Source organism: Gastrolobium bilobum, unplaced genomic scaffold, assembly GCF_033153095.1.
Source record: "Gastrolobium bilobum isolate Gb01-03AN ecotype WA unplaced genomic scaffold, APGP_CSIRO_Gbil_v1 utg8451, whole genome shotgun sequence".
Taxonomy (NCBI): Eukaryota; Viridiplantae; Streptophyta; class Magnoliopsida; order Fabales; family Fabaceae; genus Gastrolobium; species Gastrolobium bilobum.
Window position 1 is genome coordinate 353138 of NW_026898154.1, and position 16445 is coordinate 369582.

The following is a 16445-nucleotide window of genomic DNA, read 5'->3' on the forward strand; positions in this document are numbered from 1 at the left end:
ATTTAGGATAATGAGAATTGGCCATGGAAGGAATAAGTATGTTTGCTTTAACAAATTTATAGATTAGCTTGCTTGTTTTGCAGGAAGAGGTTTAATAAGGAAGATGTTGAGTTTTTCAGTGGACAAATTTTCACTCTGAGAATGGTTTTATATGTGATTTGCATTATTAACAATGAAAAATGTAGGCTATTGGGTTTGTAATGAAGAGTAGGAAACGCTAACAAGAAAAGTGAGACGCACGCTAAAGAAACTATTGAATTTTGAATGTCAACGTTTGAAAAAACAAAAAAGTGTGAGTATTTGGTGCCGGCTATGCTTGGACTTGGGACCCCAAATTTATTACTTTAGGTGTATGAAAATGTCTTATTTCTGGGTGATTTCCCAAGAAAACACACCAAAGCGTGTGATTGTGAAAAATTGAAAACTATAGCACATGTTTGAATTACCCCACAACAATTCAACAAGGATTGTATGTTATGCAAATAGGTGAAATGAGTGAAAACATAAATAGAATGAGAAAATACTTAAACCAAATATAATTATATTTACCCAAAATAAAGGGTATTTAATAACTTTCTTAATTTTTATACAAAAATGTTAAATAAAACATCTTTTAAAACTGAAGAAGTAATCAAAAGAAATCAAAGTATGAGATTGACGTCGTAGAATCAAATCCTATTTATGACCCACTTTAATTGCATGTTGTCACTTTGAATAAGCCTAAACTAGGTTATATTCATATTCAAGAATGTCTTGTGAATCAGATCTTTGATAAAGACAAACACACACATGTTCAAAAGAAATTTAGATCTTCAAATTGGAGTAGCATCAGATTGGGAAAGGCATAGTGATAGAAACATCAATATAACGATGGAGTTGTGGATTCATGTAGTGTGCGCAACTAGTAGCTAGTGACTAATTATCACTGGCAGAGTAGAGTAGTTGCTAATTTAAGTGTAAGCATAAGTAACGTCGTTGCCATGCATGCTTTGATTGTTTTCACGTTTAAGTCACATCGATCGAATTGAAAAGGAAAGAGATACATAGACATATGAACAAGGAATCAAGACCTATATATCAAGATTTGGACGCATAAATATATATATCATTTAAACCATTCTTTCTACTTATCACTACATCAAATTAAGATCACGATTTGTAAGAGTCCATGCATATCTACATCATCGCATGAAATTAAATGATATATCATCAAAGTCAATACAGAGAATGTAGTTGATGTTAAGTGGCCCTCATCAACATAATTTTGAATGTTATGTCTTAATTGAAATTCACTCTTGATATGGATGGAGCCTTTATTTCTTTCATGTTATATTGATTGAAATTGCAGACAGAGTTTACATTTTTGCTCCTTACAACAGATAGGTGACTTGGTATAAGATGAAATCCCTGACTCTTATACCAGGGGTGTTTGATAGGTTTTTTTTTTTTTTTTTTTTGATACCCAAAAAAATGAGGATGGGATTTTAAGATAACCATGTTTGGTATTATTTTTCAAAAAATTTACCCAGTTAAATGAGATAGTTAATAATCCATTTTATGTGTAAAACTTGGATAAAAATTACTATTTAAATACCACTCAGAGGGTGGTATTGTTGGATTGCTGGGAATGTGGTTGAAGAAAAAAGTGACAAAACATTGCATCTTTGAAAAATATGACAAAAATAACTCTACCAAAGTGGTTGAAGAAAATACCAAAGTGGGGATATATTTATAATATTACACCAAATTTTCAGTAATATTTTATAATCAACCAAACATAGACTCAGTAAATTTTCAGTAAAATTTTGGCCTATCAAATAATTTTTTGGTCAAATCCAGGAAATTTTATTTTTCTATCACATTCCTAGTAATCGTGATTCTGGATAAAAAAAAAAATATATATCCTCTACCAAATGCCCCCTAATATTCAAATATTAGAAAAAGAGAAATGTTAATATATAATGGAAAAAGTTTGTCTACTTTTACTGCAGAAATATTTTTTAGTCACACATATAAAAGTGAATGGAACTCATGATAAAAAAAATTATACAGCAAAAATAGAAATATTAAACTCATATATAATATATCCTTTTAATATTTTTTTCATTATTAGATGAATTTTATGCGAGTCTTGTTAAATAATGAATGGGTTCAAGTTATTTTAAAAATATCACATAAAATTCACTTAATAATAAAAAATATATTTAAAAAATACGGTAAAAGCCTTTATTCGTAAGCCTGTGCCAAAATAACTAAGACATCGCTGATGTACCTATTACCTTCTTTGTTTTTTTTTTTAGATACCTATACCTTTTTATTCGGAGTGACTAGACTTCATGGATAGACAAAAATATTAGAGTTTTAAACTCTTAGAAATTGAAAAAAAAATAGATTAATTACGAATATATTTTTCATGTAACAATTTCTCATATTTATTTTTAAAAATATTCTAGTACTAGAATTCTTGCTAATCTACTACTTTAGTCCACTTTTGAAGTAATAATAACTAGTGTTTTAAAACCTCACCCCGTCTCCTGGATTGACCCGGGTCAACCCTGACCCCTCCCTTCTGAGGGTTGGGGTCACAAGTTAGACTCTATATGCATATCGACCTCTCCGACTCCCAAAATCCGGCCGGGTTTCAGTGACTCCCGGGTCAGAAGGGTTAAATGGGGTCAGTGCATGTTTTCTTTTTTTAATAAAAAATCCATGAAACAACATTGTTTTATTAAAAAAATAAATAAAAATATTTGCAAACCTAAATCTAATCGTTCTCTTATCTCCTAGTGACCTAGACATTTTCAATCTTCACCTCGCTGTCGTGAATCTTCTAGAAAAGGTAAGAATTTTACTCATTCAAATGAAATCCTTACGGTTGTCAATGGAAAACAAAACTCATTCTTACTTCCTTTAAATTTTTCTTTGCAGAGACCTTTTCAAAAGAGACAGAACCGGGTCAGCGTAGTGACTCATTAGAATATGAGTTTGTACTTTGGTATCTTGATACTTTAATTAGGTTGTGTAATATTGACTTGTGGTTGTAATTGTGAATTATATTAAGTATATTTTGAATCTTTGATGATTGGTGGTTTGTTTTTTAATATTTTCATATAGGATATATATATATTTAAATTTTTTTAATATGTAAAACCGGGTCAACGTAGTGACCCAGTGATCCCCCGGTTGAACCCGTGACCCCTGACCTCAGCCGGGTCGATGGCCGGGTCGAGTTTTTAAACACTGCTAATAAGTATTCACATTGATTTCCTCAAATCGAAAGAGAAGGAAAAATTAAGAGGTTGAAAATAATTTTTTGTATCCTAATTGACATTTTTCATTTGAATACATTTATATCAAAATGTTGTTGTTGTATTTTTTTTTCTTCCATATTTGTTCTTCAAATTATGAGGGAAAGGAAAGGGAAGGGAGAGTTTTAGTAAGCCCTTTCCTTGTTTGTGAGTTTAAAAAAGGAGGGGAAGGAATTGAGGATTTTTACTAAACCCTCCAAAATCCTCCTTCTTCTTAAAATTAAAGTTCTCCCAATTTGGAAGGTTTGAGGGAGAGAATATTAAAAATTACTTATCTGCCCTTAGCATTAAAATATTAAAACTACACAAATTGTGATTCATTTTTAAATGCGATATTATTAGAAAAGTCTCAAATACCGACAAAATTTATTGAAGAAAAATATTTCGTCAAAAATAGTGATGAAATTTTTGATGAAAATCATATACGTCAAACAAATTCAGTCAAAACTAAAGACGAAATCAAAAACGGAACCATATTGTGCCATTAATACTAACATAAATTTTGTACGGAAAAAAATTCAGTCAAAATTATTGATAGAATTTAAATTCCGTCGAAACTTTTAATGAAAATATTTCCGTCCAAAATTTTGACGAACACATTTCCATCGAAAAGTTTCGACGTAAAACAATTATGTCAAATTTTTTTACGGAAAACATTTCCATAAAAAAATTTCGCAAAAAAATTTGAACAAAATTTGTGACTAAAAACACTTTTGTAAACAAATTTGACAGAAAAAAAAATTTGACAAATTTTTTACTGATCTAAATTTTGCCAAAATATTTCACAAAAAACTTATTCATCAATATTTTTGACGAAAAATATTTCCATGAAAATTTTCAACGAAACACATTTCTATCGAAAATTGTTGACGAAAAAAAATTTCATCAAAATTCTTAACAAAGTTTAAATTCTGCCGAAAGTTTTCGACGGAAATATATTCGTTTAACTTTTGGGTAAAAAAAATTTCTGTCGAAATTTTTAATGAAACACATTTTCATCAAAAAATTTCGACGGAAAATATTTCCGTCAATTTTTTTGATAAAAAACATTTCCATCAAAATTATCAACGGAACGCTTTTCTGTCAAAAAATTTCGACAGAAAATATTTTCGTAAAAAATTTTGACAGAAAAAATATTCTTTCTAAATTCTTTACAAAATTTATATTTCGTCGAAAGTTTCGAATGAAATATTTCCCTCAAAATTTCTGACAAAGCAATTTCTGTCGAAATTTTTTTCAGAAAGCAATTCAATCATAATTTTGAACAGAAAACGTTCCGTCAAAATTTTTGACGAAATTCTTTTTTCGTTTAAAACATTTTATGGAGGAAATCATTTTCGTAAAAACTTTTAATGGAAACTAAATTTCGTCAAAAATTTCGATAGAAAATGTATTTTTGTGAAAATTTTCATCGGTTGAAAAATTTCGTTGCTTCTCGACGAAAAGTATTCCGACGAAAAAAATAATTTTGTGACGAAATTTTCATCATTTGCAATGTAGAAATTTCATCGAAAATATGATCTTTTTTGGTGTTGTGAAAAGTACATAAATAATTTTGTTAGAAATTTTAAATTTAATTTAATTTGTAAAATACAATAATTATATTAATTTTAAAAAAGGATAAAATTGTAAAAATATCTCATTAACCCTCAATTTTTTTTCTTTACCATTTCTTTAACTCCCAAACAAGGGAAGGGAATACCCTTCAGAGAACACCCTTCAATTTCCTTCCTTCCCATCTTCTCGTTTCCTCTTGGATCCTCTTCCTTTCTTTCCCCTCTAAACTTTCAAACAAAGCCTAACTTAACAAAAATATCCAATGGCGACCCAAATCCATAATATTATGGTCTTGGTAAGTAGTAGGGAAGCCCAACTTCAGCCCATTCATATACGTAACTACTGATTACCTTCATTAAAATTTGATGTTAATAAACATTTTTTATATTATCTTCTAATAGTAATTAGATGTTGTTATTTCACTAGATAGCTGAGTACAACATGATCAAAGGTTTCTGATTTTTTTTTTTTTTTTTTTAATTATATAAAATCTTATTTGCTTTTTATTCCATGTCAGGTGATTATTGATGACTAATCTTTCAAACCCACGAAAGAAAAAGCAAAACAACACCACACCACATGGTCACATTGAAATCCATGTTTCCTTGTGGAAAACAGAATAGGGAGAACTCCAACAAGGAGGGATGAGTAACATTCTCCCCTCCCCTCAGATACTGACATTTGTACATTGTTTAATGCCCAGAGAACAATTTAGAAAACCAACATTTTACAAAGACAGCCCACATCTGCCACACATTCTAAATGGACACAAACCCGTAATAGCTCTCTTTAAACACAAGGTCCATTAAAAGCAGTGTACGTCCATTTAAGCCAACCCTACCCTCTTATCAATTAAGTAGACATGCATATCCCTATAGCTACAAGCCTATAAGGCTACCCTTATGCAATCCTCCACATTTCATTTCAAAGTATTAAAGTCGTAATAACTAGGGGTGTTCATCAACCGATCCAAACCGATTCAAACCGCGAAAATCGAACTGAAAAACCGATAACCGAATAAACCGAAAATCGAAAAATCGAAAACCGAAAAAAAACCGCAAATTTTAATTGGATTGGATCGGTTTTCGGATGGGTTGATGAAAACCGATCCAATATATTAATTATCCTATACCTACTTGTCCTTTCTCCAATCATAGTCCAAAAATTTCTAAACTCAAGACCCATTAACTCATCAACTAAATCCAAGAAAAAACTTAGTCACGTCTCATCAACTATAGTCTTGTTTACTGATATTTTTGTATTTTAATTTTTTTTTACAAAGCCAATATATACAAAAAATGTTATTTGCACAATAATCATGAAACTAATTTTAGGATATTCAAAAAACCGAAAACCGATCCAATCCAAACCGAAAATAATTGGATTGGATCAGATCAGATTTGAAAAAAAATCTAAACCGAATGGATGATTACATTATAAAAATGAAGAGATTGGATCGGATGAGTTTTGATTCCAAAACCGATCCAATCCAGACCGCGAACACCCCTAATAATAACTGCCATGCATTGATAGTCAAAAGTGAAAAAATGTGTATTATTTTAAAGGACATAAAATTATATCATTTTAAGTGAGAAAAAGAGATAAATCATAGGAAAGAAAGAATTGGTAGAAAAAATTTTAAAAGTATGAATTTCACCTCTTTGTGAAAGTAAAAGAATATAAGATATATTGTTTAGAATGACATATCTTTTTCCCTAATAAAAAAGTAGAAATGTCAGCCTCATTCCAAATTCTCTGTTTCCTCATCCTTCTTTTCATTGCAAAATACAAATATTCACAGAAATTTTAAGTGTAAAATTTAACTACTATAAAACTTAATAGGCCTTAAAACCCACTTAGGGTTAAAATTTTTTTGATAACATTGCAGATGATTCTTCTTGTCTTCGTGTAGTTGAAGGCTCAACAAGCCCTCATATGGAAACAGAAGATGATATTACTTTTATTATTAATTTATTATGCAGCTAATTTGTGTACAATGCACCAATTAATTCAAATAAGGAATAATATCAAGGACTAAGCATAGGCAACAAAACATTCCAGTCCAAGTGGTTTCATATTGTGCAGTAGTACTTACATAGCTTACAGTTACAATTTATGTAGTACCGATACTGACACGTGACACGATATGACACGATACTCCGACACGTTAATTCTAAAAAATATTAGATTTCGACACGTTAGGACACGTTTTGATATTAAATAATATTTTTAATTTATGTAGTATATATTATATTTAATATTCAATAATTTAACAAAAAAATGTATCTAAACTTATAATATTCATGAATTTTGCAAAGAAATATAAGATATCCCAAATATTTATATTAAACTCAATAAAATGGTAATCGTAATTCAACGAATCTAATAATTGGAACTAAAAACTCAACGCAACTTAACATTTGAACCTTTTTTTGAATTTCTATAACACGTGTTAGAGTGTCGGGGTGTCTGAAAGTGTCGAGAAGTGTTAGACACGACACGTCAAGATTTTTGAAATGTCAATATTTCATAGGTCCCAACTGTGTACATGATTTTTCACATGTACATATGTACAAAATCATGACTGCTTAAGTTGTAGAGGGACCCTCGTAGTTTCTTGTTGAACATGGCAAAGTCTTTATTTGCTTGTGAAAATATAAGAATGAAAAATTATGTAACCTCAAATATAAAAACCTTTTGCCCGTCCTGCTGCAAGGACAAACAAAAGGAAAAAACATTATACATATATTAAAGCAGGGTTTTATAAGAGTTATGTTGTAGGAAAAATAATTGTGTAATGTTATAGAGATTCGTTTTGCGTGCCTTAATTTTTTATTTATTTTTTTGTTTTAAAAAGTGTGGGCCCCACAAAATGTTGTGAGAGTAGAAAAGTTTGTTGTGTTATGTTAAAGGATAAAAGTAAAACCCATTAAAGCAACGAATTAAATAAGTTGCATTGTTCATGTTAAGATAACTAACTTGTTGGCCAATTAACAAATTGACAAGTTTAAGTCCAACAGAGAAAATGCGTAGTGCCTTCACACTAGGAACTCATGAAATCTCAAAGACTAATGGCATATCCACGTTATACCAGGTCGGGTTCCAGCTACATTTTAACAAATTTTATTTATTATATATAATTATATAAATAATTATAATTGGACCCTAGTTAAAATTATAAGTTGGCCATAGTTAAAATTGTAACAGTGGTATTACAAAAAAAAAATTGTAACAGTTACAACAAAGGAAGATTTGGAGCTACTTTGCGTATATGACTAAATAACATATTGCTTTCTTCTTAATTTCTTCTTCTTCTTCTTTCATCTTTTTTTCAATTATGGTTTTCTTCTAACCTTTTTTTTCTTATTCACACTCACCACCCGAAACTCAGCCATTTTGTGACAAGGTACGATATTTTGTTCCTTTCTAAAGATTTTATGGATACATATTCTTGGAATATGCATTGTTAATTATATTGTCAGCTGAAGGAAAAATTGATTTACATTTTTGAACCTTGTAAAAGAGAAATTCTTTGTCTTTGCTGACCATAATTGTTTATTGGGTGTTTCTAACATTAGTGAAATTCTTGCCCCTTTTTTTATTTACATATTTTTTAATGTGTTGTATTTATTGATTTTATTTCTTTTGAAAAATGGAATGTGTTTTATCTTTACCTTTTTTTTTAAAAAAAAATTATTTTAATGTTAAGCTACCGTTGCTATTGGTAATGGAATTGAATTGTTTCTTGGTGTTATTTGTATTTGATTTCACAACAGGAATAAGAATTTTAGCGATCAATCAGTTAAAACTGTTAAAGAGAAAAATCAATGAAGATATAAATATTTATTAACAACTTCTTCTTTTTTTAATTGTATTTTTCAAAAATTTAAAATATCTAAACATTGATTAAATGATTTATGTGGATCCAATGTCACTTAAATTATTTTAGACATTTGTCGCTGATTGTTTCATGTTTCTTTTTAATTGTGAAGATTTTAGTTCTTTTACGTTGATGTTCTTCACAGGTCACAGCTAGAGCTATAAATGGGCTAAGTTAGGCCATACTTTGTTTTTGATAGCCTAAGCCTATGTAAACTATTTAGAGCATATACTTAGGGATGTGCATGGGTCGAACTGAACCGGATTTTTTGAAAAACCAAACCGAATTGATTTTTAGTACAAAACTAAACTAATTATTGTTATTGTCATTTCAAGTGAAAAGTATTTTTATAGGAGTGGATCATCTCATGTGCTAATTAACATGACCATGTCATGTGGGGAAATCCTAACCATACATGGGTGAGTTAATGGTGATAAGGGAGGAGAGATAAAAAATATAAAGATAGGAAGTTACACAATCATCACCATTGATTTAATTATTAATGGTTAAGATCATTCCATATGACATGATCATGTCAAATTACATATGAGAGGATTCATTTCCGTTTTTTATTTACAAAATTTGCACAAAGAAAATTTCAACAATATTGTCCTTGCATGAATTTTTGTTTTTTTTTTTATGGTCAACATATAAAGTTTATCGAAGGATTGGGCTTGGACCTTGCCCACTATTGCAGTCCACGACCCTTGACCATTGACCAAAGTTAAACTAGGTTTCCTATAGGACCTAGATTCAAACACCTAAAACCTATCGGGCTTTACTCTCAAAAACATTTATGGCCATGAACGCTGATATGTTTCACAAATTAAAGAATAATATTGAATTACGAAACAAAGACCCACGAGCATTTGGATCTACTTATCCTTCCTCGTCACAGTATTATAAAGGGAAAAACACTTCTTCTGCTGTCCGAGAAGTGTTTTCTTCTATTAATAATCTTTCAATTAATTTTTTTATCTTTAAAAATCACCATTTCTTCTCTTTGTAGAAAATTGAAAAACCCTCATGTCACAGTAGAGCCGTAAACCTTTTTTATCCTAAAAAAATTGTAAAAAAGAAAAAAAGAAAAAAGAAGGGAAATTGCTAACTAAAAGCATTTAGGCCTTCTCATCCCAGCTTGTCACGCCTTAATTTGATTACTTCAAGCTCACAAGTTAGAGAAAGAACAACATAAGGAACAATTGGGAAAATGCTCATATAAAATAATAAATAAGAAAAATAAATTATTATTAAATTATTTAATAAGTTAAAATTATTATACATTTTAGATTAAATTAAAGATAAATACATGCATACTTACTCATTTTATAAACCACAGTCAGTTGTTCATTGTATTCAAAAAATGGAAAAATTTATTATGCTCCTATCCCACCATTTATTCAGTGATCCTTTTTTATAAATAAAAATTTTTCTTCTATTTTTATTTCTCTCTTTTTGATTTTTCTTTCTGAATCTCTACTTTTTTTTTCTATTTTGAGAGGGACCACTGTAGTCCCCTCCCACCAAAAATTCTCTCTCAAAGAATACATTGAGGACAAATAAGGATCAGATGCTTAACACACTGCAAATTGCAAAGAAATACTTCATTTGTCTTTTTCTTAAGAATTATGTTCTACAAAGATAGGACATATTTGTGCCAGGGAAAACATTAGCGGGAAAAAAAAAAATACTATATCAAATCAAACAGAGTCTAAAACTGAAAAGTAGTTCTCTCCACAGTGAATTTAAAGTGTTTATATCTAAATCATCTCCAAGCATTATTCCTTAAAGATGAAGTATGTTACATTTAAACAAAAAGTACCCTGTTCCCTTAAAGCTACATAGTGTGGTTTACTTCCATCAGTATATGCATGTTACAATATTGAAGAACTTGTAACAAGACAACACACTATCAGAAAAAGAAAAAGAAAAAAGAAGCAAAAGCAAAAATGAAAACAATAAAAAGATAACATGTTGGAAGATTAGAATAAAATATAAAAGACAAGTTGCTGCAACACCTAAAAGGTTAAAGCCCAAGTTGGACTAATCTTGATTAAAGAGCCATATAAGAATTTAGGAATAGACCCATCATCAATATTTGTTCCAGAATAGTCCACCAGAAGCCATTAGTAGCACAACTAGAAATTGCCATAGCGGGTATGAAATGGGAAGTCTCGTTCATATCCCCATTGAGCAGCTCAGTTTTTGTATTAGATTCTAGCAAATTGACCTCTTGCTGGCATGGTTTTACCCCATATGGAACTTGGTTTTTTGACATTACTCCAACTAGGTAACAAAGGTTGGGGTTGTTCCATGCCCCAAAACGTCTTCCCATTTTTCCAAAAAACTCACTAGAAAATTTAAGCTCTCCTGCTAGATTGTTTCCACTTAGGTAGAGTGCATTGAGACAAGGAAGTGTTTCTAGCTTTGGTGGCAGGTTGCCTGTGAGGTTGTTGTCACTAAGTCCCAAAAATCTCAATCGCTTTAATTCTGATATAGACTCAGGGATTTCCCCAGACAACCCCATGTTAGATAGTTCCAAAATGACCAAGTTCTGAAGGTTTTCCCACTTTAGGGTCCTCATGTCTCCACCTAATGGATTGTTAGACAAAACCATTTCTTCTAGGGAATACATTTCTTGAAAAGACAAGGTCAACCCACCAGAGAATCTGTTATTCCTAAGGTCCATAAGGGTCAGGTTCTTAAGATTAGCAAATTCATTGAGCAGATTCCCTTCCAAACGGTTGTGGCTTAGATCAAGCTTCAATGCTGAAGTTAAGCTTCCAAGTGTCAAAGGTAAAGTTCCAGATAATGAATTTCTACTTAAATCAAATATCAATAAATCAATTAATCCACCAAAAACATCTGGAATCCTCCCAGTAAAATTGTTTCCAGCAAGAACAAGCCTCTTCAACTTGATAAGATTGCCAATTTCTGGTGGTATTTCACCTGTTACACCATTTTGTAGTACTACTAGTGATTGGAGGTTCTTCAGGACACCAAAACTTGAAGGAATGTGTCCAATGAGACCCGGGTTTGATCTAAACTCCAGTGATTCTAAGCTGCCAGCCAATTTCTCCCAGTTTCTAGTGGGGATGGTAACTGGAATCCTGTTTTGTGATTGAAAACAATTGAAGAAGGATAGAATTTTCAGGTGCTTGAGCTCAAATAACTGTGGTCTAAATTCCAAATTTTGAGCACAACTTAGTGAATTGTCTTGGATGGGTCCAATGTTCAAGGCAGTAACGTACCAAAATTCATCAAACAGATCACAAGAAACCCCCTGCAGTAGAAAACAAGAGAGAGATCACAGTTAAACAAATAATTGATCACCATGTTCTTGAAAATTTATGATTTTTCATTTTTGATTTTCAATTAGTTCAGGTTATACCCTTTAATGGTAAGGGTAACTGTAGAACTAAGCCAAGGTATTTTATTTTTACCTCACAATTCCATTTCTAAAATTAAGTCCAAAGCCTTATTTATGGACCTAATAGCAGTTAGCCAAAATCTTTAAGTATAAAAGAGTAAGGGAGTTTGTTATTCAAAGCTTCACTGTAAATTATGAAAAAAAGCCCCCGCAAGTCATTAACTAAACTATATCTTCTGAAACTCATCAAGAAACAATGTTCTTATAAAAAATCAACCAGAAACAAATTTGAACTGTCCAAGCCTAATTACTAGCAAAGTATAAAGGTAGTATAGTATGATGGTACAGCTAGATATCTAGTAAAAGATACCTGAATAGGAGTCCAACCACAAGGATCTGGATAGAGATCCGAACCATTCCACGAATTGCCAACAAAGCCTTGAATCGTGGAGTATAGAGCTTCCTGTTCTGTTTTCTCCATTGGAGCTACATCAAGGTCTACTTGTCCACAGCACCTTGTACTCAGAGAGAGGATGAACATAACAAAAAGGGCATGACTAATAGCCTCGATGCTCTTCATGATGTTATTGAATCAAAACAAGATTATCAGGCACAAGAGAAATTCAAGATGGATGAAGCAACATTGACAAAAACAACCACAAGCAGGAGGTGCTTGGCTTGAATTCAAGTGCATCATATGGATGATGTCTTACATGAGCATTTCTCTTTTAAGAGAAAAAGACAATCTTCAACTAAATTATAACAAAAGGGACAGGCAGAAACAGGTGGCTTTGGAAGAACACTAGTGGGTATCCCTTAAAGAAAACTAGTGGTATTTTGGAAGAACACAGATTGTAGTATCAAGAAAGAACAAGATCCTGAATTTATGCTCAAACTGAATGGGAAAAGATGAATGGAGGAAACACAAAAGCTGAGCAAGAAACCTGACCTCTTTTCTTCCTTTGTGTTTATGGAAAAACTAAGGAAGTATATATAAGAAAGAACACAATATCCTAGCACAGTTCTCGAAGCTCAAAGTCATAATAACAATGGCTTTAATATGATCAGAGCTGCTGTAGTAATTAACTGAGAGGCCTATAACATGAAAGCTAAAAAATAGGCTTTCCTTTTTATTCAGCTCTCTATACAATTTGCAAAACCCTTTGTGATTCCTCTTGTTGATTATTATTAAATGAGTATTGTGGAAATTATGTACCAGTTTTGTTAGTGACAACTTTAGTAGGCTATTTAAAGGCTTATTGGTAGTTGAAGGAAATAATGGATGCAGATAAAGGGTGAAAAGTTGAAGGATTACTTGAAGCCTTGAAAGGGTTTTTGTGTTTGGAGGAGGTAAAGACTTACATAGTAGGGGACCATTATCCATGCAAAAAGAAGTGGTGCATGTAAAAGCATGCAAGAAAACAAGGTATATATCCGTTATTACCTTGTTGTCCCATGTTTTTGCCCGTGGGTTATTAACAGCACTATTGAAACTAAAGGGCAAAAAAAAAAAAAAAAAAAAAAAGGACAAGAGAACACAGACAGTGGCTTTGAAGAGTGCAGTTAATCACATTGCTACATTACAGTTTGGTCCAGAACAGGACCATAACCTGTACCCAAAAAAAAACACGTTGGGTCTATTTTATCCTCAAAATTTGTAGCCGACTATATGAATTCCAATTGTCTATTTCTGGCTGTAAAATTTTCCTACTTTGTTTTTTGGATTGAACTTACAAATTTTGTAAACTTATTTTACTAAAAAGTATATTTCCAGTGAAATAATTTCTTTCACATCACATGTATGATTATCTAAAAAATATATATATGAGTATTTATTATTCAGGTGTGCGTTTATAAAATATACAACCAAAAACGCATTATTTAAGTGTGTTTATTTTTATTCACATGATTTTATTATGTAAAATATTCACATTGTCATATTTATGTACATAGCTACTTATAATTTGTTAAAAATTTATTAGAATATGATTCTCACTGAATGTTTGAATTCTATGAAATTAAACTCAATGAATTTAACATGAGTACAAAACAGGAAAAATGGAAATAGTATATAAATTCATGATAAAGTTTATTTGAAATGAGTTTGTTAGTAAGTAATTAAGGATATATCTACTCTGTTATTTAATTTTAAATGTATCGTAATTCAATTTTAATTACTCATCTTGAAAACAATCTTAATTTGGAGAAACTTTTTCTATGAATTCAATGCTGGCCATTTAAAAAAGTAATTATTTTAATGTAGATCGGTTTCGTGTACATTACCACAAAACTTATAGTTGGCACAATATGTCATTAACTGCCTTCTAATTAAAAGTCTGTACATTTTTTTTATACAGTGACGGCATTGAGATTTAAATCTATGATTATAATTTGTAAATTTCTTACAATAGTTTTGCTTTTGCTACGCAGAAAGTCTTCTCCAATTGTCCGTGTTTGAACCTAAGAATGTTTGTTCAATTTTGTGAATAGAAATCCTCATGACCCCTAAGTCATGTGTAAATTAAACGTAATGTCCCTTAAACTTTTGTTCCCATCTTTGTTTTGTAGATTGTACACAACTTGTAACTTGTATTGATAGCATCACCAAAAGTATTAAATGTCCATACTCAAAATAATCCACAGTAACAAAGGCTTTAAGACCAGCTCACCATGCTAGTTCATTGAACTATGAAATGTACCATACTACCATACCACCTACAAGGACCGGTTATTGAGGAAAAAGAAGAGAAGATCCAAAAGAAAAAAGGACTCTTGGAGATTTTGAAGGAAGGACCACACTCAATTGTAGGGGATGGGAAGGATAATGAAATCATAGAAGGGTAAGCAGGTATAGCCAAAGCAAACACAGCTTCGGTGCTTTTCATTGCGGGCCTAACATAGCTTGATAAGTCTTTTTCTTCCCTAATTTCTCTGGCTACCCTTGTCTACTGAGGATGACCTAGTGACAGGGTACTTAGGTTCACACACTAGGATGAGTTAGTGACACAGTACTCAGGTTAGGATCACACACAATCTTCGTAGTGGGGAAAAAAAAAAACATAAGATCACACCAATGCTATAAAAATCAGATCGACTCAGTCGGGTCGACTCAAAAATCGATAAATTGATCATATAATCGGTTTGATTTTCATATTAGATCGGGCATGTCATGGATTGGTGTGACGCGACCAATTTTTGTAAAGATCGGTGACCCGATCAGTTCAACCAGTGACTTGACTTAGTTATATATATATATATATAAAGTTTATTCTTATCAATTGGTGCTTTTTTTCACTGACACATACAAATGGTTTGTTTTCTTTTGAAATATTTAAGTGATATGCTGCTTCTTGACTTACATAGGTTATGTATCTACAACACTAATATTATATTGATTATGCAATGTACATGGAATTTTAATTTGATTTATAGTTAAAGATGTCGTAACATGAAGCATCGATATCACAAGAATCATATGTTTGATTAATTTTTTGTTAGACAATTATATGTAATTATTATTTTTCATATTAAAATATTTGGAATTGGTATTTTTTTTTTACAGGTAATTGAATATATTTATAATTTTTTTAATATAAATTATAGATTTATATATACTTACCGAATTATGCAGTTGAACTAATGACTCATTGATTGAATCAATTACCCAATATCTCAACCGAACCAATAATCCGGATCGGATGCAGTTAATTTGTATGTTTATTAATGTACTGTCTGTAAATTTCTTTTGTTTTCCCAAGAAGCACTTTTGTAGAAATGAAAATAAAAAAGGAGGGAATTAATTACCTTATTCAGCCTCAACTAACTTCACCTATAAAAGTAGCATATTTAAACGAGTAATTATTAGCATAAATGTGTTCTAGTTCATAAAGAGCTTTCCTGAAACCATGGTTCCAAGCACTATACATATTTCCAGTGTGCAAGAACTAGGCCAAGTTTCTTAGTCCACATCTGCTTTTGTAATCATTAAAACCAAACTTGAATGCTAACTTTACTCACTCCATTTTTCAAATTAAAGGTGTATGTTTATTAATTAGTTCTTAATGACTGACTACGGAACAGTTTTTAGCACACATTTAAATTTCTTTATTGTTATAATAAGTTCCTAAATTTTGTGACAGAAATTGAATCTTGCATTCAACGCATTTTCACGTTTAAACTATATCAACATTGATAATAAGTTTCATATTCTCTTGCATGGGTTTTCATATCTACTCTACATGATATATATGCGCCTGGAATGTGTGAAGAAGTACTGGCAATTTTACTGCAAAGTAGAAATTATGTATTGTCCAAGTATATTACAATATTG

The 16445-nt window shown here is 31.0% G+C and overlaps 1 protein-coding gene across 1 annotated transcript; it reads right to left on the reverse strand.

Moving 5' to 3' along the window:
• Positions 1-10551: 10551 nt before the first annotated feature.
• On the reverse strand, positions 10552-13187 carry LOC133313292 (piriformospora indica-insensitive protein 2-like). The gene is made up of 2 exons (XM_061514641.1): positions 12486-13187; positions 10552-12028 (listed from the first exon to the last, which is right to left on the reverse strand). The coding sequence occupies exons 1-2, from the start codon at positions 12693-12695 to the stop codon at positions 10799-10801; spliced, it is 1440 nt and encodes a 479-aa protein (XP_061370625.1). The 5' UTR covers positions 12696-13187; the 3' UTR covers positions 10552-10798.
• Positions 13188-16445: the final 3258 nt, after the last annotated feature.